At 36.4% G+C, this 25,261-nt stretch overlaps 1 protein-coding gene across 3 annotated transcripts; it reads left to right on the forward strand.

The window, feature by feature from the left end:
• The first annotated feature begins 4,036 nt into the window (after window positions 1-4,036).
• Window positions 4,037-24,070, forward strand: LRIF1 (ligand dependent nuclear receptor interacting factor 1). Of its 3 annotated transcripts, none has more exons than XM_019956870.2 (4): window positions 4,037-4,540; window positions 17,552-19,053; window positions 20,210-20,482; window positions 21,484-24,070. In XM_019956870.2, exons 2-4 carry the CDS (start codon window positions 17,557-17,559, stop codon window positions 21,940-21,942), a joined length of 2,229 nt encoding a protein of 742 aa, XP_019812429.1. In that variant the 5' UTR covers window positions 4,037-4,540; window positions 17,552-17,556; the 3' UTR covers window positions 21,943-24,070. The 3 variants fall into 3 exon arrangements, with proteins under 3 accessions (XP_019812429.1, XP_019812428.2, XP_019812430.1); XM_019956869.2 differs by having other exon boundaries at window positions 4,038-4,540; window positions 17,544-19,053; XM_019956871.2 differs by lacking the exon at window positions 17,552-19,053 and having other exon boundaries at window positions 4,047-4,540.
• The last annotated feature ends 1,191 nt before the right edge of the window (window positions 24,071-25,261 follow it).

Here is a 25,261-nt window from a genome sequence, read left to right on the forward strand (position 1 = left end):
TTTTGTCTTGATTAATCTCTCTTAACGTCTATCTCTAGTGTTGATTTTATCAAAGAACCAGCTTGTGGCTTTGTTAACTTACTGCATTATTATTATTATTTACTTTACTTTACTTGCTTATTCTTGTTTCCTTTGGTATTCTGTTGCTTCTAAAAACATGTCTAAATTGGATTCTTAACTTTCTAAAAATTAATTAATTTGACTGTGTTGTGTCTAAGTTTTAGTATGCTAGGTCTTCCTTGTGGTATGTGGGATCTTTTTCAAATTTTTTTAGTTGCAGCATGCAGAATCTTTAGTTACAACATATGTAACTCATGTGTTTAAATATTGTGTTATTTTATGACAAACATTTAAATCACTTAATTTCCACTATAATTTCATCTTTAATTCAAGCGTAATTTAGTAATAGGTTACTCAGTTTCCAAATATGTCTTAAAGCTATTCTTAATTATCTGAATAACTAATTTTAACCAACTTATGGTTGGTAAACATAGTATGTATAGTATTAATCCTAATCCAGTACATTATTTTATACATATTCTACATGGTCTCAAAAATAATGTGAATTATTCAATGAGTGGAGAGTTATTTACACAACTGATGTCCCAATCTGGCTTATTGCATTGTTTAGAAATTTGAAATCTATCCCTAGCTTTTGTATGTTTTAACTATTAATTTCTCAGAGATACATGTCTATAAAACCATCCTCTACATTTGTTGATTTGTAAATCTACTCATTTCTGTCAGTTGTTGCTTAAATTTGTCACTCTTTTAGCTAACAAGATCTTTATCTTAATATGCTCTTGTTTCTCTTTGGTGTCTCATTCCTTTATCCATGCTGTTGTATTATTCTCTGTGCATCAGCTTCTCCATCGAATGTACTATTTTTCACTAGCTGTTAAGAGTAAACAAGTTAATATTTGTAAAGTACTTAGGGTAGTGCTTGCCATGTAATATTATGTAGGTGTTTGGTTAGGATAAAAATGGCTAGAGGTGGTCATTGAAACCACAAGCATGTTTAAAGTCATTTTAGGAGACAGGATGATTTGAGAAAATAAAAGGATCAATGATCAAATTTAAGGAAATCTGTTTAATGGGCATGTGAGGGATAAAACTTCAAAAGAAACTTAAAAGGAGTACACAAAAAAGTAGGAGGGAATCCAAGAAAATACATTACCAATGGCGCCAAGTAGAAGGATTAACGTGCTGCTGAATAACTAAGATCATAGCATCTGGTCCCATCACTTCATGGGAAATAGTTGGGGAAACAGTGGAAACAGTGTCAGACTTTATTTATTTTATTTTATTTTTTGGCTCCAAAATCACTGCAGATGGTGACTGCAGCCATGAAATTAAAAGACACTTACTCCTTGGAAGGAAAGTTATTACCAACCTAGATAGCATATTCAAAATTAGAGACATTACTTTGCCAACAAAGGTCCATCTAGTCAAGGCTATGGTTTTTCCAGTGGTCATGTATGGATGTGAACGTTGGACTGTGAAGGAAGCTGACCATTGAAGAATTGATGCTTTTGAACTGTAGTATTGGAGAAGCCTCTTGAGAGTCCCTTGGACTGCAAGGAGATCCAACCAGTCCATCCTAAAGATCAGTCCTGGGTGTTCTTTGGAAGGATTGATGCTGAAACTGAAACTCCAATACTTTGGTCACCTCATGCAAAGAGTTGACTCAATGGAAAAGACTCTGATGCTGGGAGGGATTGGGGTCAGTAGGAGAAGGAGATGACAGAGGATGAGATGGCTGGATGGCATTACAACTTAATGGACATGAGTTTGAGTGAACTCTGGGAGTTGATGATGGACAGGGAGGCCTGGCATGCTGCAATTCATGGGGTCGCAAAGAGTCGGACATGACTGAGCGACTGAACTGAACTGAACTGAGTAAAGATATAAATAAATGTGACAAACAGCATCAACTGAAGTAGCTGAATGAGTGGTTTAATGAGTACACTTGACACTTTAATGCATTTCCCAGAACTTCTTTGAGAAATGGTTTTATTCTGCCAACATTCCAACTGGGAATGTTGCCAGCAGACATGCTTTAGCTATGCCTCCTTGAGTAATTGCCTTGGCTAAAGAGATCCTCCTCACCTAAGCTCATGCACCCTTCCCTGGAAAAGCCTGAATCCCACTTGGGAAGGCTTCAAAAGTTCATCTTAATTTTAGAGCTCTATGTGGGATCCTTGAAGGGCTTTATTAAGACTGGGCATCACAACCTAATTTTTCCCTCTGTCCAACTTTGCTCCCTTTTCTTCCTTTCTAGGACTGCAAGGAGATCCAACCAGTCCATTCTGAAGGAGATCAGCCCTGGGATTTCTTTGGAAGGAATGATGATAAAGCTGAAACTCCAGTACTTTGGCCACCTCATGTGAAGAGTTGACTCATTGGAAAGACTCTGATGCTGGGAGGGATTGAGGGCAAGAGGAGAAGGGGACGACAGAGGATGAGATGGCTGGATGTCATCACTGACTCGATGGACGTGAGTCTGAGTGAACTCCGGGAGTTGGTGATGGACTGGGAGGCCTGGCGTGCTGTGATTCATGGGGTCACAAAGAGTCGGACACGACTGAGCGACTGAACTGAACTGAACTGAGGCTTCCCTGGTGGCTCAATGATAAGGAATCCATCAGCCAGTGCAAGAGACTTGGGTTCAAATTCCCAGGTAGGGAAGATCATCTGGAGAAGGAAATGGAAACCCACTCCAGCATTCCTGCCTGGGAAATCCCATGGACAGAGGAGACAGGTTGGGCTACAGTTCATGGGGTCACAAAGAATCCAACAGGACTTACAGCTAAACAACATGCTTTCCTTCCACAGACACTGATCCCTAATAAACTTCCTGCCCACCAAAGTCTATCTGAAGAGTCTGCCTCCCAGGGAACCCGATCTGTGACAATGAGCTTCATTTATGAGAAGTGCTGATGAATATGAGAAGTTAAAAAACACAAAATTTAAGAAATGAGTGGTGAGAAAAATAAAACAAGCCAAGAATGGGCAACTCATTTAAGTAATTCTGCTTTCACAGACAGGAGGATGATCAAAACCAAGATAGTAAAAAGGGCTCAACACTGTGCCTCCTCTTTAGTATGGGGATATTTCACTAAAAGATAAATACCACTTACACACACAGGATTCGATATCACCAAAATTAATCTTTAACAAAGAGTGAATAGTAGTTTAAAAGTATTACTCTATGATAATCGAGACGTCAAGATCTTTCATTTCACTAACGAGTTAGGAGAATGACTAACCAGCATTTATAAAAGACCAAAATAAACCTTTAATTTGGCTACCATACATCAGTCTCCTAAATTTGAACAGTATGAGCCTGTTTACATTTTTACTGCTGGTAGCTGATAAAACTAGATCTTTGAAACCACTCCTCCCACAACTTCCTCCTAGTCCCAGCTGAAGCCAGAGTCAACCCATTTCTCAGATAAGAGACTTAACAACAGTAATCAAGAGACATCTGCCAAGTATTTCTCTGGAGAGTCACATAAAGATGCCAAAAAGTAAGTCAATACAAGAAATGAAACTTTTAGGGAATGAAGAAACTATATGACAGTGTTATTTCCAGCAAGTATTAAGGGGTGGAGGGAGAACGTAGGTTAAGTCTCGAGGCAAACCTTTAAGTAAGAGAATAAAACCCGAGAGACCCACAGGAAGTAGCAATAAAACAGGCGCTTGCCACAGGCAGGTGTCTTAAAATTTTCTCACTCCGGAAGTTCCTATGACTACGAAAGAGCCCTCCAATGTCTTTTAAAGCACTGGCGGAAAAGAAAACAGACCAGCGGCAAATACAAAGGGAGGAAATTCGCGATTGCCCCGGAAACATTTTATTTTGCGTAGGCATCTGGAGAATTTTCTTTTGCGATTCGTTACTTGATCCGGAAGAAGAGATGGCAGACAGCACCTTTGATTGGATCGAAGTATAAGGGCGGGGCGCTAGCGAGCCAGTCATCTTGGCGACCGGATGTGACGATACAGGAAGCTGGCAGGCTGAGCTTTGCTAGCTGGCGGCTTTGGTGGGCGGGGTCGGTCGGGCCCTTCTGGCTCGGTCTTTAAGGCTGACCAAGCACCCATAGGGGCGGTGCCATTAAGGCCACGCCTCCAGCGCTGACTCCGGGCGGCTGTGGAGCGAAGTCCCAGGCGCTGAGTGGGTGGAGACTCGAGACCCTTCTCTGAGAGGCTAGGGACGGACCCGCCCCGTCAGTCTCTTCTATTCTTCCGGTTTTTAGTGGCTGCGCCGCCTCCCTCCGAAGCCTAAGGATACACCCTCTTAAAAGCCTGCCATCTCTCTCCTTTCATCTTCGAACCCCTCTGAATTGCTCCGGGACAACTCCAGCCCAACATTCTCTCGCTCTCGCTCTCGCTCTCATTCTCGTCCCTTGGAGGACCTCGGCCCCGACACTGCCCCCTTTCCTGGATGTATTGGCCCCTCCCAACCCTATAAAATGTCCAATAACCCACAGAGGGTCTTCTTGAAACCTACAGAGGAAAAGTCAGGCAACGCCTCGCATTGGTAAGTACCGGTTTCTAATCTCCCTCGACCCGGCGGCCCCTCTCCAGTCTCTTAGCAGGATGTCGAGTCGGCCGTCGTTTCCTGAGGTTCTGCAGTTCAGACGCCTTTGATCCCTCTGGGTGAGCATTCCAGGGAAAGTGCGCGGCAGTTTGGCGCTTAGATCCCTTAAAGCACGTCCCCCTTCAGAGTCTGACGCAGTCAGCCTCTGCCCTGGCGCCGCAGGACTCCAGCGTCTGAATTTCATAGGCTGACAGAGTAGATCTCCATGGGAGAGGAAAATCAACATGGCCGGCGCGCCTGTATGACCAGAATCTTCTGGAAGATTCTCGCGCACTCGCAGAAAAACACGCAGCAATCAGAGCGGATTAGCAAGTGCAGCACAGGTGGCGCTGGACCGTCAGGGAAGATAGCTGTAATGTAAGAGTTTGTGGGAAGGAAAGGCTTTTTTGGGGGGGGTAATTGATAAGAATATAGAAACTGAAAATTTGTTTTGGAATAAGGGAATTAATTTAAAAAAAATTTTTCAAATGATAGCTTTATTTGAAGATATTAAAAAATGAAAATAGAGGAATTATCATGTAAAATCCTTTGGAACAGCGTATTTGAAGCGGGTGTAATGAGAATGATGTATATATAAAGGAACTACATTTGTCAGAGGTAGATTCCTATATTTCTTAGACACTTATTTGTAAATTTAGATAATAGTGTATCACTAACTCATTTTTTAAAAACATATTATTCAAGATGAAATAAAACGAACAAAATTGTTACCTAAGGTAGAATATTTTAAGTTAAACTGTCAATGGTTTGTGAGTATATAATAAGTGGTGAGAAAAAAGTTTGAGTCCCTGTAGAAGAAAATGTGAAGAAGAAACCATAGAAATGGAGATGTAAAAATCATGGAAGAGCGTTTATGTTTGAAGAAAACAGTATCACTAGGTTTAATCCTTGATTTGCTAGTTACTATTTGTGAGGCCAAATGACTTGGTTTCCAGTCTGTAAGTAAGAACACCCAGAGGTATTTTAAGGATTAAAAGAATGAATATACTAAAATACTTAGTGCAGTAAAAATAGAAAAGCGTTGTTTAAATGTTAGCTATTATAATTTTAAGGATACGATTTTACTTCTGTAAAAATTTTAGCCCAGGAAGTAGGTAGTTACGAATAGATACGAAACCTAATTGTGATAAACACTTAAGCATGCATAATAATCTAAAACGAAATGGTCATCAAAAGTGGTTAGCTATAACTGCATTGAAAACTGCCAAGAAAGAGCCATTGTATTTCAGATCATAGCAAGAGCCAGCTTTTGTGCATGTCTGTTTTTTGTTGGTTTATTTTTGGTGGAAGTTGAGGGAAAGAGCAGAGATAGTGCCTTGTGTGGATACGCAAAAATGGAACTAGTCTTTAATGGTTGTTGATTTCTTCTATCTTGTCTTAATACCTGCATATTTGATAACGTTTGATTTATCCTAGTTTAATACAATTTGTTTCAGGGTTTCATTCTTTTTAAATACCAGAAATTAGAGTAAGAACCTTACTTTTTGTTTATTGTGTACTTAATTATCCTGTTTCTACTTTTGGTTATATTTAAAAACATTGCAAATTGAATTATGTTTTCTACATTTATCAATTATTCGGAGTTAATTAACTCATTGGTTTATACATTATTTTTATCATCTTTGAATGTATTTTTCTTCAAGTCCTTAAGATTTTAAATCACATATTTGGGACATTTGCCAGATGCCTTTCTGAAGCTCTTTGACATTTATTTTGGTTACTGTTTGCATATTTGATTCTGTTGTTTTATAATTAATCTGCAGGACATTCAAAGATACTTTTGTAAATACGTGGATTAATGTCAGCTCTTTAGTTTTTTGGAAGCTTCATGGTCTTACATATCTGATGATATTTTTATTGTACAAAAGCATTTTTTATAAGCTTAAAATTATATGATTTTCTATGGATACTTGGATTTTTCTTGAGTTACCTCTTTCCTGCTGTAAAAGCTTTCAGTAATGTAATACAGAATGTTGATTGCTTTAAAAGTGTTTAATTCATCAGGGTATAAAATGTAAAAGCCAAACTTAATCTTATAATACAAAGGAGAAATCTGGAAGATATCTGTGATAGTAGGCATTAAGTTTATTTAGATTTGAACTTTATATGTAAAGAGAAAACCAGGAGTCAGAATGGTACAGTTGAGGTACAAAGACCTTGATAGAGTTAGAGAAAGAAGATAGTTACAGAGACCTAGGTTCATGTTCTAGTTCATCACTTAGTATAGTTAAAACATTTGGTTAAAAGCTGTTCACTGAGTGCCTATGGTGTGACTGACTTTACTAAATGGAGAGACTGATTAAAGAATAGGCTATGGACCATGCCCATGAAAAACATTAACATCTAGGGGGAATTATAATACACTTGTTAATAATAATATGCACAGGATGATCCTGTGAGGGCATAGAGAAAGGAAATTGTGGGAAAGGTTTCTGGAGTGGCTGAGTTGGGGAATATTAAGTATTAGCTGTCCAAGTAAAAGATAAATGAAGGCTATACCCAGGCAGAGGAAATTGATTAAAAAAAAAAAAAGGTAGTATGATGTATTGCTAGTAATTGGTATTTATTGTTGGAGTCTATACTACAAGCAGGATAAATAGATAGCTCATAAGGATTTGCTAAAAAGATTAGACTTCTCTCCATTGGAGACCCTTCTGAGGATCTTAAGAAAGGAACTGTTATAGTCACATGTCTTTTTAGGTAACTGATGACAGTGTGGATTTGAGGTGCCGAGTCAGATGAATAAAGATTCTATTTCAGTTGTCCTTTCAGAGATTCTGAAAGTCTGTGCTAGAATGTAGAGCAAGGGTTGGATTCAAAGAAATACAGAAAGGCAAATGGGCAGATCTTGTCAGTGAATTGGTATGAAGAAAAGTGGGTCAATTATGCCAGTTTTCTGGGCAGATATTATCAAATTAATTGAGATGAGGAATACACCAAGAAAGCAATCAGTGAGATACTTGAATCTGAAATTCAGGTAGAGTCAAAGCTGGAAATTTGAGAGTCAGAGTTCACAAAGAGACTTGTGAGTCATCAGCTTAGAAGAATTATAATAAAAGCCTGTGATAATATATCCCACAATAATAAGAATTAGGATGCCATGTGATTGGCAGTTGGCTTCTATCCGCCTTTGACCCTTTGTTCTTAAATAGGGAGCTAAATGGGTGTCCTCAGTATGGGACTTGGTTTGGTTATAAAATGTTTCATTGTCAGTTTGGTGTGCATGTAGTTTTGTACAGTTGTTATTATCTTTGTTTATGTGATTTGAGTGTGTGTGTGTAAGAGAAACATACTATACTGGTTAAATGAAATCTATTTCTCATTAATATCTCAGTTTATGCATGAATTTTGAGGACCATATTGAGGTTATGCTAAAGTAAATACAAGAAAGTGAATGGGATTCCCTAAGAAAGCATGTCATTCTGAATAAGTTCTTTAATATTACTAAACTTCCATTTTCTCAACTATAAAATGGGAATGGCAGTACCTACCTTGTTGGACTGTTTATAAAGAGTAGAGTTAATGACAACTATTTATAACAACTTGTTATACATATGATGTCATATGAAATATATTATCATATATATTATTATATTATGCATTTGTATATGTTATGTGTGTACATAATAGAGAATAATTATAGAGATTATTATAATAATCATAGAGAGTAAGTTGGAAAAAATCTCTTAGCAGTTGAAAATTTTGTGAAATTATCTACAAAATGTTTATTAACCTACAAAAATTTTTTTAAATTATTTTTGGTTGCACTGGGTCTTTGTTGCTGAGCACGGGCTTTCTCTAGTTGCAGTGATCAGGGGCTACTCTTGGTCACGGTGCACAGGCTTCCCATTGTGCTGACTTCTCTTGTTGCTGAACACAGGCTCTAGGCACATCGTTTTCAGTAGTTACACCACAGGGGCTCGTTAGATGTGGCTCACGGGCTCTAGAATGTGGACTCAATAGTTGTGGCACGTGGGCTTTAGCTACCTGTGATGTGGGGAACCTTCCCAGACCAGGGATCAAACCTGCATCCCCTGCATTGTCAGGATGACTCCTATCCACTGTACCATCAGGAAAGTCCTAACCTGCAAAATTTTTATGATTCTGTATCAAATCTGTAAATGCTTCATTCAAAATGAAAAGTCAAAAATGTCAAAAGTTATATAGTAAGTTTATTTAATATCTTTTATTAAAGTTCTCATATTTTCATAAGATTACCTGATTCATTTACTTGATCTTGGACAGAAATTATAATATTTTAATGCAAGATAATGTCTAGCATGTATTGGGAGCTTATCAGGATCCCAACCAGTTATAGCAAAACTTACAAATAAAGAAAGAGAGATTAGAAGAAATTAAGTAAGTTTACCAAAGTCAATTAATAATTGGGAGAGCTAGGATTAGAAGCCAGTAATCTTCTAATACATTTCTCTCTTCTCTTTTAAAATCTTAAAACTAACTTTCCAAAGTAATTTCTCAGTTCAAATCCTAATTGATTTAAAGTAATTAGCATGTTTATTATTCTTTAAGTGGCCTAACCAGAACATGGGATGCAAAATCTGGCTCTAGTTTTAGTTCTAACTTTAGCTAGAAGAATATAATCTTTAGTATCTTAAATGGAATGTCTCTTCTGTATCTGAAAAAAATGTACAGTGATTGAAGAAGTATGAATTTCATCCTGGTTTATCACTTCTTTCCTTAGCATTCTGCATTTCAGTTTAATCTTTAGAACTCATTCCATTTATTACTAGGAAATCATGGATTTTTTAAAAATTACAGCTTGTAGGATTCAGTTTAGCTAATACTGTTAACAGTGTGCCAGTTGCTCTATTACGTATAGAGAACATAGATATGAATAGGTCTCTGGCAGATCATATAAATCTCTACTGGTATACTGACATAGAAGAGACTGTATTTTCCATCCCTTTTTTGAGGGGAAGTGGAAAAGAGGGAAAAACTCTGGATTAGATTTAAAAAGAGTTTGCATAGTATAAATATTTTTTATAAAATGAATACAGGGGTCATATAATAAAGTATATGAATGACCTATTGGAAGCCTGTGTGATTTGCTTAACTGCTGTGCTAATTAAAATGTGTTTACGTGTGTGCTAAGTCGCTTCAGTGGTATCTGACTCTTTGTGATCCTATGGGCTGTAGTTGGCCAGATTTTTCTGTCCATGGGATTCACCAGGCAAAAATACTGGAGTGGGTTGCCATTTCCTCCTCTAGGGGATCTTCCTGACCCAGGGATCGAACCCACAACTCTTACGTCTCCTGCATTGGCAGGCAGGTTCTTTACCACTAGTGCCATCTGGGAAGCCCTTAAACGTGTTAGTTGCTCAGTCATGTCCCACTCTTTGGGACCCCTTTGGACTGTAGCCTGCCAGACTCCTCTATCCATGGAATTCTCCAGGCAAGAATACTGGAGTGGGTTGCCATTTCCTTCTCCAGTGGATCTTCCTGACACAGGGATGAAACCCAGGTCTTGTACATTGCAGGCAGATTCCATACCATCAGAGCCACCAGGGAAGTCCAAAATGTGTTTTCCGCTATGCAAATAATTAATTATAAAAGCATGGATTCTGTTCTGTTGAAACTTCTAATCTGTTAGCCAGATATTACTGACAGATGAAATACATTAACTAAACAATACAGGTGTTGAGGCATTTTAATATGTTTGAAATATTTCAAAGAGTTGCATTATTTTTTATATAATTTTGTTAGGGCCTTCTGTGCTTGGTATTGGAAGAATAATTACAAAATAAATGATACAGTCTCTGACCATAAGGAGTTTCAGCCTTACTGAGGAAAACAATAGTTTACTCATTTAAAAAAATTAACTAATAAAGACAATACAGAAGGCATTATATAACTCCTGGCATTAATGGCAACAAGAGTGCTTTCAGGATACCAAGTTGGGAGAAATTAATGTGAGTTTGAGTGTCTAGAAGATATTTCGTAGAGAAAATGCATTGGTCCTCAATTTATAACTTTTAAATTGTTAGAGAAGGAAAAAAAACCCTTGAAGAATAGTTAGAGTAAATATTGTACATGGGACAATCCAGAATAGTAAAGACCTTTATGATAAGACCAGAGATTTTATGTTGAGATGTTATAGAAGATTGGTTGAGACTAGGTTGTAGATGATTTTAACATCAAACTGAATTGGCAGTGATGAATTATTGAAACTTTGAGCAAGAAGGCAACAGGATGAAAACAATGATTTAGTCTGCCAGAGATACATCATAATAATGGCTGCAATCAAGCAATCTAGTTTAAAAGTCAAAGCCAAAAAATATAGGGATGAGATAATGAGGACAGGACACAAGGTGATACAGGTCTGATCTAGGAAGTAGAAGTGACGACGAAGAAAGAGAATATGACGAAGAGGTGTAAAAAAGGGGAAAAAATGTAGACTTGGTGATTCATTCAGTATACGTTTATTGTATGTTTATCCTTTGTAGGTATCTATACAAGGTACTCTGAATTAAAGTTGAATAAGGAGGGTGGTAAAGATAGAGATGACTAGGTATTTTAAGACCTAAGTGACTTGGAAAATAGTATGCTGACACATGACTGGATGGTAAGAAAGTATTAGTTTTCAGTACAGAGTAATTTTAACTTTAATGGTTTTAGAAGTGAAAATATTTGGTCAGGCATTACAAATATGGAATTGAGATAAATATTAAGGAATAGGAAGAGAGATAAATAATAGAGTCATTATTGCAGAGTAGATAATTTAAGATAATAGAAGCTTTGAACTGTTACCCTGATGCAGTCTTTATGGAAGAATGCCTTTAAAAAGTTTTGTTTTTTTTTTTTTAATTGAAATATGGTTGATTTACAAAGGAATGTCTTGAAAGAAAAATAGTGAAGAACTGTACTTTCAGGAGTAGTCATAGTTGGATGCTTAAAATGCAGAAAATTAATAAGAAACGGAACAGAAAGACAAAACAAATACTGCACACAATGGAAACTGTGTTAGGAAGAGGTTCAAGATAGGCAGATAATTAGCTACCAGTGTTAGCTTCAGCAGAGAGCACCTAGGAAATGAAGACAAAGAATAAGCCAGATTTAACTGTGAGGACATACTTGGTAATCTTCGAAAATAAGGTGTAGTAGAATATGGAAGGAAAATAGATTGCAGAAGACATGAGCTTCAAGTCAACTTTCTAGCATATCAGCAACAGAAAGTTAACTGTGGTTCATTAACACCATGTACCCACTTCCTGTCACTGAATGTAAGCACCCACATCCTAATCATCTCTCTAATCCAAATGACTTCAGCATCTGTATGGGTAATCTCTTTTGTCACCTGGTCTTTCAGTACACAGATCTTTTTCTTCAATGTTTTCTCCATTCTATCACCATCAATCCACTTCTGTAGTTGTTATCAGATGAAATTGCTGCATTTACAAAATTTTGGTTTTAGGCATCCTGCTTTCCAAACACCACAGTTCCTGTATTTTAGCTTAGTTGTTTTAAGTACTCCCACGCTGACTTTTTTATCTGGCCCTTCAGTCTATTCCCTTTATTTTCTCCCTATGAAAGTGAAAAAGTGAAAATGTTAGTTGCTCAGTGACGTCCGACTCTTTGCAACATCATGGACTGTAGCCTGCCAGGCTCCTCTGTCTGGGGAATTCTCCAGGCAAGAATACTGGAGTGGGTATCCATTGCCTTCTGTAGGTGTTCTCAACCTAGGGATCATACCTGGCTCTCTAGCATTGTAGGCAGATTCTTGACTGTCTGAACCACCAGGGAATCCCCTTTCTCCCTAAATGTTAGATTTTATATTCTCATTTTCATCCCATCTAGTATAGATTCTGCATTTCATTATTTGAAAAAAATTTTCAATACCCTAAAATCATTTGCTGCTCTTTGATTTTTGTTACACCCTTCTGAAGCCACTGCAACCTTGGGTGAACTTAGTGATAACACTTTCTCTTTGGCTATGCCTGGTAAAACAAGGAGACTAACCAGCACAGTTGGTATAACTGTAAATTAATGATCGTTACCTACCTCTCTGGGGCAGTGTCTAATGACTCTGATATTTTCTAAAGTCAGCTTACTCTTGCTGAAAGACTTGTTTTTGCATCTTTTTTATTTTTTTATTTTTCTAGCTAAGTTTTTCTCGTATTTGTGTGTGTGTGTTCTAACTTTACAGTATTGTATTGGTTTTGCCATACATCAACATGAATCCACCACAGGTGTACACGTGTTCCCCATCCTGCACCCCCCCCCTCCCTCCCCTACCATCCCTCTGGGTCATCCCACTGCACCAGCCCCAAGCATCCTGTATCATGCATCGAACCTGGACTGGCAATTCATTTCACATATGATATTATACATGTTTCAATGGCATTCTCCTAAACCATACCACCCCTTCCCCTCTCCCACAGAGTCCAAAAGACTGTTCTATACATCTGTGTCTCTTTTGCTGTCTCGGATACAGGGTTACCGTTACCATCTTTCTAAATTCCATATATATGCTTTAGTATACTGTATTGGTGTTTTTCTTTCTGGCTTACTTCACTCTATATAATAGGCTCCAGTTTCATCCACCTCATTAGAATTGATTCAAATGTATTCTTTTTAATGGCTGAGTAACACTCCATTGTGTATATGTACCACAGCTTTCTTATCCATTCGTCTGCTGATGGACATCAAGGTTGCTTCCATGTCCTGGGTATTATAAACAGTGCTGCGATGAACATTGGGGTACACATGTCTCTTTCAATTCTGGTTTCCTCGGTGTGTATGCCCAGCATTGGGATTGCTGGGTCGTATGGCAGTTCTATTTCCAGTTTTTTAAGGAATCTCCACACTGTTCTCCATAGTGGCTGTACTAGTTTGCATTTCCACCTACAGTGTAAGAGGGTTCCCTTTTCTCCACACCCTCTCCAGCATTTATTGCTTGTAGACTTTTGGATCGCAGCCATTCTGACTGGCATGAAATGGTACCTCATTGTGGTTTTGATTTGCATTTCTCTGATAATGAGTGATGTTGAGCATCTTTTCATGTCTTTGTTAGCCATCTGTATGTCTTTGGAGAAATGTCTGTTCAGTTTTTTGGCCCATTTTTTGATTGGGTCGTTTATTTTTCTGGAATTGAGCTGCAGGAGTTGCTTGTATATTTTTGAGATTAATTCTTTGTCAGTTGCTTCATTTGCTATTATTTTCTTCCATTCTGAAGGCTGTTTTTTCACATTGCTTAGAGTTTCCTTCATTGTGCAGAAGCTTTTAATTTTAATTATGTCCCATTTGTTTATTTTTGCTTTTACTTCCAGTATTCTGGGAGGTGGGTCATAGAGGATTCTGCTGTGATTTAAGTCGGAGAGTGTTTTGCCTATGATCTCTTCTAGGAGTTTTATAGTTTCTGGTCTTATGTTTAGATCTTTAATCCATTTTGAGTTTATTTTTGTGTATGGTGTTAGAAAGTGTTCTAGTTTCATTCTTTTACAAGTGGTTGACCAGTTTTCCCAGCACCACTTGTTAAAGAGATTGTCTTTTCTCCCTTGTATATTCTTGCCTCCTTTGTCAAAGATAAGGTGTCCATAGGTGCGTGGATTTATCTCTGGGCTTTCTGTTTTGTTCCATTGATCTATATTTCTGTCTTTGTACCAGTACCATACTTTCTTGATGACTGTGGCTTTGTAGTAGAGCCTGAAGTCAGGTAGGTTGATTCCTCCATTTTAGTCTCTTGAACTGACTTGTGGTCTCAATTTCCTACCTCTTTTTCAAACTTTACATTATTAATTGTCCCTCTTTCTCCTTTATTTCCAGTCTCTCCCTTAAGGTGACTCACATGAGTATTCATGCTCAAGTTCAGAGATCCTCAGCTTCCAGATCTAATGCTTGATGATCTGAGGTGGAGCTGATGTAATAAGTGATATAATAATAATAGAAATAAAATGCATGATAAATGTAATGTGATTAAATCATCCTGAAACCATCCCCCCACCCTGGTTCATGGAAACATTGTCTTCCATGAAACCAGTCCCTGGTGCCAAAAAGAATGGGGACTGCTGCTCTAGTTCACCTAACATTTAAAAAAAAAACAAAACTCCTCTTTGACCCCGTTTAGTTTCCAGCTACTTGCCAGTTTTTCTCTTTCCCTTTACATCCAAAGTTCATCAAAGTGTTATCTGTCTTTGCTGTTTTCATATTCTTTCTTCATATTCACTCCTACTGACTTCTTTCCACACAAAACTGCCCTTTAATGCCATCAGTGATCCTCATGCCATTAATTCCTGTATACATTTTTAATCTGCTTTCTATTTGGTCTCTCAGAAATTTTCAGTGGAATTACCTAGTTTTCTTGAAACTCTTTCTTCCTTTGTCTTCAATTGCCTCAGAATCTCTTGGTTTCCTTTTTACCACTGAGATAGTGGGAAGCTGATGAAACATTTTAAGTAGGGAAGGGCCAGCCAGCTTTAAGAGTGCTAGGTAATTTGAAGAGAAGACGATAGACTAAAGAAAAGATTGGTTGTTAAGCTACTATAACAGACCAAGCCAGAGATAGACTGGGGTGGGAACGACTGATTTGGAAACAGTTGACTAGATCAAGAGAAAGGTAGGAAATAATATCAACAGGATTTTGAGATAGGTTGGGTATATATGGTTAGAAAGTTGGAATTACTTGTTAGAAAGCTGGAATTACTTGTTTAGATTTAGGATCTAAGATAGTTGGGATACCATTTACTGAAGGAAGAACATTGGAAAAGACTGTGTCTAGTTTTAGGTGTGTTTGAGATTGTGAATGGAAATGTCAAGAGGGAAGTTGGACATACAAGCCTGACTCAAAAGAGCTAAGATATAAATATTTGAATTGTTGATATATAAATGGTAATTTAAGTCATGTATATAAAATAAATCATCTGGGGCAAAGCTTATTGAGTAGGAAGAGTTCACTTTAAACTTTGTTGAATTCCAACATTTTAAGGCTGATTCAAGGATTGGAGTTGGCAAAGAAGACTGAGGAACCACTACAAATATAGAAGAATATGGTATCTAGGAAGCCTTGGGAAGAAAATGTTATAAGAAAGGAGTAAGCATGTTTGTTGTCATACAAATAGATCATCATCTCAATGATAATTGCCTATTTACATGTTCATGTACCCAACAGTTTAAGTTCTTTTAGGGATTGTGGGTTGAACTACATTGGAAACTAGCAAACATTTTCTGTAAAGGGTTAGATAGTAAATATTTAGGCTATATAAGCTATATGATCTCTTCTGCAACTACTGAACTCTTGTTGCAGCATGAGAGTAGCCATGTACAGTACATAAAAAGTAGGGGTGACTCTGTACTAATAAAACTATTTATGGATCAGTTCAGTTCAGTCGCTCAGTCGTGTCTGACTCTTTGCAACCCCATGAACCGCAGCACACCAGGCCTCCCTGTCCATCAGTGAGTTTGAAATTCATAATTTTTACGTATCACAAAATACTTGTGATTTTTTAAAAAAGATTTTAAAAAAGCATTCTTAGCTTGTGTACTGCATAGAATTTTTTACTTTGATTTGTATTAATACCTGAGGCTTAAAAAACACCTTTAGGCAGTAAAACATACCTTTACACTACTGAGAATTCTAATTATTATTTCATTGTTTTTCATTCTTAATTTTTTTTCATCTGATCTTAGTCATATAAAGCCGTGTTAACTGTATAGGACATGGACTCTGTACCCATATTGCTAGAATTTAGCATGAGAGACAGTACATAAACTGGTGAAAAAAAAATTAAGATATGGTAAAAACCTGTGATGTATGTACCCTGAAGAAAGTTAATTAATTAATGTTATTAATTATGAAGGAGGAACAAGGGTAGTTAAAAGTGGCCAGAGGATGTATCTTCTGGGAAATATCATTTATGTTGAGACTTAAGTTACATGGGTGGATGAAGAATAACTAATTAATAACTAATTAGCATGTGTGAGGACCCTGATTCCCATACTAAAGGTTTAGTATTTTCCAAGAGCTGAAGGTTGGTTTTAGGTATATAGCTTTAGGTGTCTGCATTTAACTAATCTACAGATAATTAATTATACGATCTGATACTGGTATGTATTGATTTTTTCTTTAAAATCAGACAACCTGTGCTAAGTAATAGCTAATAACTATCAGGATCAAAATAGGCTGTTAAAAAGGAATACTGACTTCCAGTGTATTTGATAGTTTATAGTGAATGATGTCATTCATATTCCATATTCATTGAAAGCCATTCAGCTGAAATGATGTTGCTATTAAAATATGGATTGACAGACAGTTGAAACTAATATGAGTAATTGCCATACCAAGAGCTATTTAGTACTAAATGTCAAACGTACTGACATCAAAGAAGAATTTGCTTCCTACATGAGTAACTCAGTTTAGTCTCCAGACATGTGGCACATGAAGGTGGTGTCTTAAGAGATGTGTTGAGCAAAAGAATAGCTGACAGTAGAACTTGTCATTATCAGTGGGAAGAACACAGAACAGATTAGCTAGGGAAAGAAAAGAGCGAGGGAAATAGAATGACATAAATGGAGGTAAAATGAGAATCATGGTCAGTAATAGTAAAGAAGAAGGACTAGAGGAAAGAATTTAAGAAAGAAGGGAGAATATGTGGTTTAAGAGGAGCATATTCTAGTAGGTGAAATTTTATACAAGATAAAACCTTAGGAAAGTCTAATTTTAGTTTTAAGAATAAGTGCTAGTATCTCATATGCATTGCCTAATCATATGAGAAGATCTAAATCAAAGCTTGCTATATCTTTGATTATCTCTTCTACTTCAAAATCTTTCTTTTGCAGTATTTCACTTTGAAAACTCAAAGTGTCAAATTACATACTTATATTTTATAAACTTTTACTTTTAAAAAATAATATTTACAAATACTTGTTTTTAAATAAAATGTATATACCATGTAGTATGTTGTATTTATTTACTCAATCTTTTTTTAAGTGTTTCAGGCTGCATGTACCAAGTAGTTCAGACGATTGGCTCGGATGGAAAAAACCTTCTGCAATTACTTCCAATTCCTAATTCCTCTGGAAATCTTATGCCACTAGTTCAATCTTCAGTCATGTCTGATGCTTTGAAAGGGAATACAGGAAGTCCAGTTCAAGTTACTTTTCAGACTCAGATTTCCAGCTCTTCCACAAGTGCATCAGTTCAATTGCCCATTTTTCAGCCAGCCAGTTCTTCAAACTATTTTCTTACAAGAACAGTAGATACAGCAGAAAAAGTTAGAGTTACTTCTGTGGGGACTGAAAATTTTACCTCATCAGTTTCTAAAGTTCAGAGTCATGGTGTGAAAGTTGATGGACTCACCATGCAAACATTTGCTGTTTCTCCCTCTTCAACACAAAATGATTCATCTTACATTTTAGTAAATACCCAGAATCTCCCAATGACTGTGAAGTCTCCGGTTTTGCCTTCTGGGCATCATTTACAGATTCCAGCCCATGCTGAAGTGAAATCTGTACCAGCGTCATCATTGCCTCCTTCAGTTCAGCAAAAGATACTTGCAACTGCCACCACAAGTACCTCAGGAACAGTTGAGCCCTCCCAAATACCTACTGTTATTTATGTATCTCCTGTAAATACAGTGAAAAATGTAGTTACCAAGAACTTTCAAAACATTTACCCAAAACCTGTTACAGAAATAGCAAAGCCAATGATATTAAACACCACACAGATTCCAATGAATGTTGCTAAAGAGACACAGTTAAAAGGTGGTCAGCATTCTCAAGCTGCTCCAGTGAAATGGATTTTTCAAGAAAATCTACAGCCTTGCACTCCATCTCTTGTTCCTGTTAAATCTTCAAATAATGTGGCTTCAAAGATTTTAAAAACTTTTGTAGATAGAAAAAATTTGGGAGATAATACTGTAAATATGCCACCATTGAGTACCATCAGTCCTACTGGGACACAATCCAAAAGTATGCCTATTAAAGATAATGCTTTGGTTATGTTTAATGGGAAAGTCTATCTCTTGGCTAAAAAGGGGACAGATGTTTTGCCATCACTAATTGACAAACAGAATTCAGTTTCTTCTGATATTCCACCAAGAAAAGATGCATCACAGATAGTGAGTTCAAGTCCAGTCACAGAAATATCCAGAGAGGTTGTAAATATTGTTTTGGCTAAAAGTAAATCTTCCCAGATGGAGACAAAATCAGTTTCAAATACTCAGCTTGCTTCCATGGCCAATTTAAGGGCAGAGAAGAATAAGAAAGTGGAGAAACCATCTCTTTCTGCCCCAAACCCACATAGTATGAACCAATCTATTAACTACTTAAAGCAGAGTAAGACTTTATTCTCAAAGCCAGTCTTACCAGATGGATTTAGTACAGGACAAAATGCCCCCAGGAAAGGAAATATCATCCAGAGCATAGAGAAAATAAGTTCCTCTGTTGATGCAACAACTGTTACTTCACAACAGTGTGTTTTCAGAGACCAAGAACCAAAGGTAATTTTCCCATGTCAGGGTGTTCTTTTTATCTTATGTATATAGAAAATTTTTCTTTCTTGATTCTTAGTTATCTATGATACCTCTTTTTACCTCCTCTCCCATCCTCCTTTTCATCGAATACATATCATACACAGGTGAATGCTTAAGCCAAAGCTTTCATTTGAGGGAAATGTTTGAGAAGTGTAATAGAAACCAAACAGTATTTTTCTCTTGAATCATTTGGCATGCCAAATCTTCAGAGCAAAATTAAACAGACAAATCACAGAGCAACAAGATTCAGAAGAGTTGGAGAAGGATAATGTGAAGTCAAAGCTTCGTAAAATTATGTGTGTAAATATATATATGCATGCTTATATTTGTACACATAAGTACATATACATACATGTATTTAAGAGCTTACTTTTAGTATAAGAAGAGATTAATGTTAGGCATAGAGGAGAGCTGGGATTTGTTTGTTTTGTGGTAGGGAGCTATCTGGCAGTTTTTTAGGTAGATGGTGGAAAGGGTAGGACTTGACTAATTAACACCTTTCATTCATATGTGGAAAAAAGTTATCAACATCCTGATTTTTTTTTTTTTTAATATACAAGTTTCCTTTTCCTTTTTCTAGCCCTTCTTTCTGACTCCTCATTCAGTTACCCAACATATCCACATAATTATTTTTGTTCTACTTAAGATATGTGTATGTGTGACCTCTAAATATTTGTACTTAGAGGTCTACTTAATAATCTCAGTATTTTCCCCTTTTGTACAGAATTCATTGAACTCCAGGGATATAAGGAGGTAAATTCTCATTAAGTACGATTGATTAAAGGTGTAAGAGTTTTTCAAAAAATGACAATTTCCAACAATGTCATATAGATTATCTTCAACTTGTTATTAGTCTGTATTCTCATTTCATTTGTTTGAGAATTGACTGCCTGTTACCTTCCTAGTACAAGAAAGTAAAATTGTAGGGGAGCATTTTGGTTTTGCCCAGTAAAGTTCAGCTTTCCAAGTGTGGGTGGTAACGTAAGACTAATGCAATCCAACCATTTAGGACTTTAAAGCATGGCATTTTAAGTAAGATGAGGTAATTACTTAGTTGCTAGTGTGATAAAATAGCTTAAGTAATTGGCAGTATTGTTTGTGTGTTTTCTTTTCCTATTTCCAGATCCAGAATGAGATGGCATCAACATTAGAAAAAGTTACTCAAGAAAGAAATGACAAGAACAGTTCTCAACGAAGAAGCAATAAGGTGTCATATCTGAAGAGTGATGCTGAACTTAAAAAGATATTTGGTATCACTAAAGATTTGAGAGTGTGCCTTACTCGGATTGCTCAGCAGTTGGGCTCTGGAGAAGGTTTTGATTCCATTAGCCCTTTGGTGAAGAGTGAAACTTACAAAGAGGCAGAGTTTATAGTGAAGGAGGAAGGGAGAAAACAGGTAATAGATTTTCCTTTTTTATTATTATTATTTTTTACTTTACAATATTGTCTTGGTTTTGCCATACATCAACATGCATCTGCCATGGGTGGGGGTTCAGGATGGGGAATTCGTGCACACGTGAACACAGGTAATAGATTTTAAAGTATCCTTTATAGGTATTCCAAAGATACATGAATGTATTAATTTTCTTGATTTTTATTTTTTAGTCTTATGCATTAATATGAATGATAGTTCTTACCAATATTGTGTCTATATGTATTATACCAAAACATATAAGAAAATAAGATGTGCACAAGTAAAAAGATATCTCCAGTTAATTAAAATGTTGTTTAGGGAATTCCCTGGAAGTCCGGTTGTTAGGACTCCACATTCTCACTGTCGAGGACCCAATCCCTTACTCAGGGAACTAAGATCCCTTGAGCTGCACAGTGTGGCCAAAAAAATTTAAAAAGGAAAATAAATGACAGAAATGTAAGGAAAATATAAGCATGTAGATATTCACTACAGTATTGCTTTTAATATAAGCCTTAAGAGAAATCTACACAATAATGATGAACCAAAAAATCCCTGTAACGTTGCCTACTGTCATTCTACTTATAAATGTTTCCTTATTGTTGAATATCCTGAACTTCAGATCAGAAACCAGTCAACCTTTCCCAGTGATAATTTCATATGTGCCTACTGTGCAGATGAAAAAAAATGTTAGATAAATTCTATTTCTTAGGCTCTTCACAAATGATTGTTAAGCTTTTATTGTAGATCAATATAGCTTCTATTAGTTGACTTAAGCAGGAAAATAGGCAATTTATTCTCAGTGACTGTCACTGGGACATTGCCATTCACTTTGATACCATACAGTGGCAAACATTACTTTCTTCCTGTAGTTGTTCTCAGTAGTTTTGTTGAGTTAAATTTAATGGCTAAATATTTGTAACTGGACATATTTTTAAATTCAAGAGTACAATAAACAGCAATAATATTTTATTTTTCTTTTGAAGTCTTACTCAAAACTGCAGCAGGGTATTGATAAGAAAAGAAAAGCAAAAACCACTAAGAAGATGGATCACCCAAAGAAGAGAAGAACCAGTAGTGTTAATAACACAACTATAAATGGAGGAACTAATGTCACCAGTTCCCAGCTCATTAGCAGTATTTTACCAACTTCAGATGTGTCAAACCATAACATCCTCACAAGCTGCAACAAAACCAGAGAAAAAAATAGAACTGAGGTAGAGCACCGTACTCATGGAAACCAAGAAAAAGACATATTGAACTCAAGTACAGCTTTTGAACAAAGCCATTCCTTTAATAAAAATTATACTGAAGATATTTTTCCAATGACACCACCAGAGTTAGAAGAAACCATTAGAGATGAAAAGATAAGAAGACTTAAGCAAGTGCTGAGAGAGAAAGAAGCAGCTCTTGAAGAAATGCGTAAGAAGATGCATCAAAAATAATAAAATGGCTGTTCTTAAAGGCATCAGTGAAATAGCTATGTTTTTTCATATACTTTTGCATTGTTATAGGGCATTCTGAAAGTGTTTTTGAATGTAAAAGTTGTCTTTTCATCAGCTGATTGTAAAATTTTATGTAAGAAATACAGAAAAGATTAACTCATGTTTGACTTTTATGAATAACTCATGGGATATCTGAATCTTTGTCTATAGGTACCTTTTTTTGGAAGGAAAAATTTTCTATTTTTCTATTACTTCAACTAGAATTCCCTGTTTGAATATTTGTTATTTGTATGTTTAGCTAAATTGCCCAGATGTTATTCCAACAATAGTTAATTATTGTGTACTTTTAAAATTATATAATCCAAGATAGGAAATCAACTTAAAACTTAGCTTTGCCAGTGGGCTTGTATCTTTATATGTCTCTTTACCCATAAAATGACAATACCTTCTACTCACCATTGTTGTAAGTTTTTCTTAAATTTCATGAAAGAAAATGTATTATAGCAGCAGCATTAAAAACTTCCAACATTTTTCAAGAGTGAGGGATGTTTTGTAACTTTTACAAAGTAGTTTCATATGATACAAAATGGGTTTTAGAATTCAGGCTAGATAATGTATTGTTTGCTTAAAGTGGTATGTTATCTCTAGGCAAATGCTTCCGTTTTTTGAAATATGTAAATATATGACTAAGATTGTGTGAAAAGTAAATCTGAACATGGCCACATTTAATACTTTTTAAAATTGTAAAGTGTAGCTTTTCTTAATAGAGCCAGACATTTTAATCTCTGGTTATCTTTGATTTGGAGAGTTGTAGAGATAGGGATTAAGGGAAAGGAGGAAAAGGTTATTTTTAAGAAATAATAAATTTCTGGAAGTAAGGTCAAATAAAACCTGGACATTGGCAACAAAATAGAAAACAGAAAGTCAGAAAATACTGAGAGGGAATAAAACAAATGCAAACTGAGTGTCAACTAGATTCTCTTGCCCCCCCCCCCCCCCCCCCCGCTTTTTTCTGTAACTTTATTAAGGTAATTTGCATATTGTAATTTCACCCTTTTGAAATGTAGTTATTCACACAGTTGTGTAACCTTCAACATGATCTAATTTTAGATCATTTTCATTACCACCTAGAAAACGTCATACTCATTAGCAGTCTCCCCAGACCCTTCTTTCCGCATCCCTTGGCAACACAACAATACACTTTCTGTCTCTATAAATTTGCCTAGTTTAGACAGTCATATGCATGGAATGAACCATTCAGTATATTTTCCTTTGTGACTGATTTCTTTGAGTTAGTTTAATATTTTCAAGGTTCATCTGTGCTGTCACATGCATTCATACTTAATTTTTTAAATTGCTAATATTCCATTGTATGGATATACCATACTTTGTTTATCCATTTGTTTATGGACATTTGGGTTGTGTACACTTTGGCTACTAGGATGTTATATTGCTATGTTTTTCTGAATGTTTGGGTATATGTTTTTGTGTAGACATAATGTTTTCAAGTCTCTTGGGTATATACCTAGGAGTGTAATTGCTGGGCCATACCCTAACTTTGAGGAACTGCCAGATTATTCCAGGCAGATTTTTCTCCCCCTTCTCCACCATATTAGATTTTGTTAAGGACACCAGCAACTACCATGTTGCTAGATCCAGTGGTCAGTTGTCAGTCTTCTTAATTTATCTATCTGTGGGGAGATTAGTTCATGAATTAATTACCTCCTTTGAAAAAAAATTTAAGCTTTAAAAAAAGAAGCAGTACATGTCCATTTTGGGAAAATTGCAAATACAACAATCCAAAATATTAAAATTTCACTTTCCTATCAAGCTAAAATATTAAATGTTGGAGCTTGGGTATACATAATTAAAGGCTATCAGTAAATAGGTACCATTTGAAGCCATTGGTCTGAATAACTTCACTTAGGGAAACAGTATAAACAGAGAAGAAGGTGAAATTGTGGGCTCATGTCTTAATACAATTAAAGATTGGGAAAAGGGCAGTCTCAAATGAATTTTGGGAATCAGAAGCTTCTTGAATTAATTGTATTTATAAATCCTTGGATAGTGCCTGACAGCGATGTATCAGTATTTGTTAAATAAAATCATCTAAAATCATCCTAATAGACATATTGCATCCATTTTCATTTCATTTCATTTTCTTACTTTACCTCCTCCTTTTGATGCTTTCTGCTTTTATTATTAAGGCTTTGCTTCTCATGGAATTATCAAGCACCCATTTTTTTCTGATAATAAATTCCATAATATGGAATGTAGCTTGAATCCTTTAGAGCAAAATTCTCAAAATTTATCTATACTGATGGTCTCAAACTCTTATTTCTCATTTGAAATTCACTCAAATTAGGGTTTTAGCTTTATCACTCCATTAAAGCTATTTTTCTCAAGGTCTTCAAATATCAACATATTGCTAAATCTAATGGTCAATGCTTAGTCTTTATATTACTTGACCTGTTAGAGCATTTGACAATTTATAAGTCATTGAAATTTGACACTACTTTCTTGGGCCCCAAAATCACTGCAGATGGTGACTGCAGCCATGAAATTAAAAGACTCTTCTTGCTCCTTGGAAGAAAAGCTATGACCAACCTAGACAGCATATTAAAAAGCAGAGACATTACTTTGCCAACAAAGGTCCATCTAGTCAAAGCTGTGGCTTTCCAGTAGTCATGTATGGTGTGAGAGCTGGACGGTAAAGAAAGCTGAGCACAAAAGAATTGATGCTTTTGAACTGTGGTGTTGGAGAAGACTTGCAAGTCCCTTGGACTGCATGGAGATCAAACCAGTCCATCGTAAAGGAAATCAGTCCTGAGTATTCTTTGGAAGGACTGATGCTCAAGCTGAAGCTCCAATATTTTTGGCCACCTGATGCAAAGAACTGACTCATTTGAAAAGACCCTGATGCTGGGAAAGATTGAAGGCAGGAGGAGAAGGGGACGACAGAGAATGAATGGTTGGATGGCATCACCAACTCGATAGACATGAGGTTGAGCAAGCTCTGGGAGTTGGTGATGGACAGGGACGCCTGGAGTGCTGCAGTCCATGGGGTCACAGACACAACTGTGCAACTGAAGTGATACACACACCTATGTACATACCAAGCAAGATGTGTTTCTGTTGCTCCAAAGAGTTTCCATGTACCTGTTTTTAGTCAATTTCTCATTTCTCCATCCAGTCGGGCACAACTGAGTGACTGAACAACAACACTGAAATTTGTTCTTCACTCTTGCTACCAAGACATCATATTCTTGATTTCCTACTACCTTACTGGTTGCTCCTCCTTAGTCTCCTGTTATTTTTT

This window comes from Bos indicus, chromosome 3 (assembly GCF_029378745.1).
Source record: "Bos indicus isolate NIAB-ARS_2022 breed Sahiwal x Tharparkar chromosome 3, NIAB-ARS_B.indTharparkar_mat_pri_1.0, whole genome shotgun sequence".
Classification (NCBI taxonomy): Eukaryota; Metazoa; Chordata; class Mammalia; order Artiodactyla; family Bovidae; genus Bos; species Bos indicus.